The sequence below is a fragment of the Austrofundulus limnaeus genome, unplaced genomic scaffold (assembly GCF_001266775.1).
Source record: "Austrofundulus limnaeus strain Quisiro unplaced genomic scaffold, Austrofundulus_limnaeus-1.0 Scaffold2, whole genome shotgun sequence".
NCBI classification, from domain to species: Eukaryota; Metazoa; Chordata; class Actinopteri; order Cyprinodontiformes; family Rivulidae; genus Austrofundulus; species Austrofundulus limnaeus.
In genome coordinates this window covers 438,057-439,874 of record NW_013952404.1, presented here as the reverse complement: position 1 = coordinate 439,874, position 1,818 = coordinate 438,057, and the positions used below count along the sequence as shown (strand labels likewise).

The 1,818-nt window shown below is 41.2% G+C and overlaps 1 protein-coding gene and 1 long non-coding RNA gene across 3 annotated transcripts in view; one reads left to right on the top strand and one right to left on the bottom strand.

Annotated features, from left to right (window-relative positions):
* The window catches only part of LOC106518431 (uncharacterized), an 18,538-nt gene extending 18,233 nt beyond the window's left edge, over nucleotides 1-305 (bottom strand). For both annotated transcript variants that reach the window (XR_001310320.1, XR_001310319.1), the window contains exon 1: nucleotides 215-305. This is a non-coding gene — a long non-coding RNA (uncharacterized LOC106518431). The remainder of the gene's footprint in view (nucleotides 1-214) is intronic.
* Nucleotides 108-1,818, top strand: part of bend3 (BEN domain containing 3) — a 5,986-nt gene continuing 4,275 nt past the window's right edge. Inside the window, exons 1-3 of the mRNA XM_014009703.1 lie at nucleotides 108-298; nucleotides 1,305-1,359; nucleotides 1,431-1,612. Of these exons, the coding sequence (XP_013865157.1) occupies nucleotides 1,308-1,359; nucleotides 1,431-1,612 (234 nt within the window). The 5' untranslated portion in view covers nucleotides 108-298; nucleotides 1,305-1,307. The remainder of the gene's footprint in view (nucleotides 299-1,304; nucleotides 1,360-1,430; nucleotides 1,613-1,818) is intronic.

The window sequence follows — 1,818 nt, the reverse complement described above, 5'->3', positions numbered from 1 at the left end:
CAGTATTTCCTGAATAAAGAGTCATTTCGTTCTTCGTTGGTGATTCGAGCCTGAAGACGCGACTCGCGAAAAAAGAATCGGAATTCTCACCGCTTCTGCAGGCGCGCGCTGCCGTCGTCACGCTCAGTTCGCGCGAGACGGCCGAGAAGACGAGCGAGAGAAATCCAAGAAAAACAAAAACAAAACATTAAAACAAAAACAAGACGACARTTACCTCCCGAATAAAGCACCGCCACGGCCCCGCAGGCGCGCCCGGCGTTCTCCCGACCGCCTCGAAGGATGACACGGAAGCGAAAAGGTGAGCAACGCACCGCCGGTCACGCGCGTTTGACCGTTAATTTATCCAGAGAAGAAGAGGAGATCACGGGGAGACATCCCTCCCTTCCTGAAAACATTAACGTGTCGTTTATAAGTTAAAAAAAACGGCGGAGCGGAGGAAACCCGGTTCTGACGCTGAACGTGGACYGGGTCGGGGTAACCTTGACGTTTAACTCAGCTGGTTCGGTTGTGTTCGGGTCAAAAACATTCATGGGCGGAGGAATGAGGAAGTAGCTGGTTGTGAACGCAGACCCCCCTCTTATCCCCMCCTCCACATTAAAACAAAACAAAAAAAAATCACCTACTTTTATTTTGAAAAAACAAAYAAAACACAGCAACTGGTCACGTGATGTGAATTTTTACAGTTTGACAGCTGGACACGTGACAATTTAGCAAAAAACACACCAACCTGTAGAAACTACATGATTTATTTATGCAGCAAAAGGATTTGCACAACTAAGAAAAGTTTGACAGCTTAAAAATATCAATATTATTGCATCAAACCACTTTTTTAATGCTTGTCAAAAGTTTAGATGTTTACCCTTAAATGTTCAAAAAATAAATAGGGAACAAAATATTTTCATGAGTTTCCAAGAATGAGAAAAACTTGTTTTTTTTTTTAATTGAACGCTGCTCAGATTATGATTTTTAACTCATGACAACACAGAGTTGCCAATGAATCGTTATAATTTGCCATTAAATTACTTGAGGTTATAAATAAGACACGCGTGATCTTTGTCACATGGTGCTGAGCTCGCCTGTTAAACAACAGACTCCATTATTAAAGGTTTGTTTATGATTTAAACACATCTTGTTTCAAATATAATAATTTTGCTCYGCTCAGCATTAGAGGTTTTGTCAAAACCTGTGAAACGGTTCCTCAAAAGAAACCAGAATCTATTTTTTTCCAAACTTTAGGCCTAAAAATTCTCAAATCGCTTACAGCCGTTAACGTTTAAAACAATGTTTTAAATTTATTTTTCCAGGCTATGAGTTCCTGTGAGCATGGAGAGATCTCAGAAGAAGCGATGCTTGAAAAAGGTGAGTCCTGCCGTCTCACCTGTGCCCCGCCCCCTCGCCGCTGTCATAGTTTAATGTCACATTATCTGCAGAACACATGCAGGCCTGGGACGTTAAGGAGGAGGAGGAGGAGGGAGATCTTGCTATTTGTGAGTYGTCTCGAAGACATGAAGGAGGATCTCCTGGGGTCACAGAGGTCAATAAAAGGTCTGCAGAGACCGGCTCGGATCCACGTCAGTCGGCCAGGAGCAAGAGAGCTCGAGTTTGTAGTGAGGTAAAAATAAATTTAATTATTCTTAATCTACGCATCATAAATTTAATCCACGCATCATTTACTTTCAAACTTTTCTTTAACATTTTTTTTAAATGAGCTTGATCCAACGGGTCCACAGGATTTATGACTAAATTCAGAAAAAGGCTTGAAAATAACTTATTTATAAACATTCAGTCACAAAAAACCACCTAAATACAATTAACAAG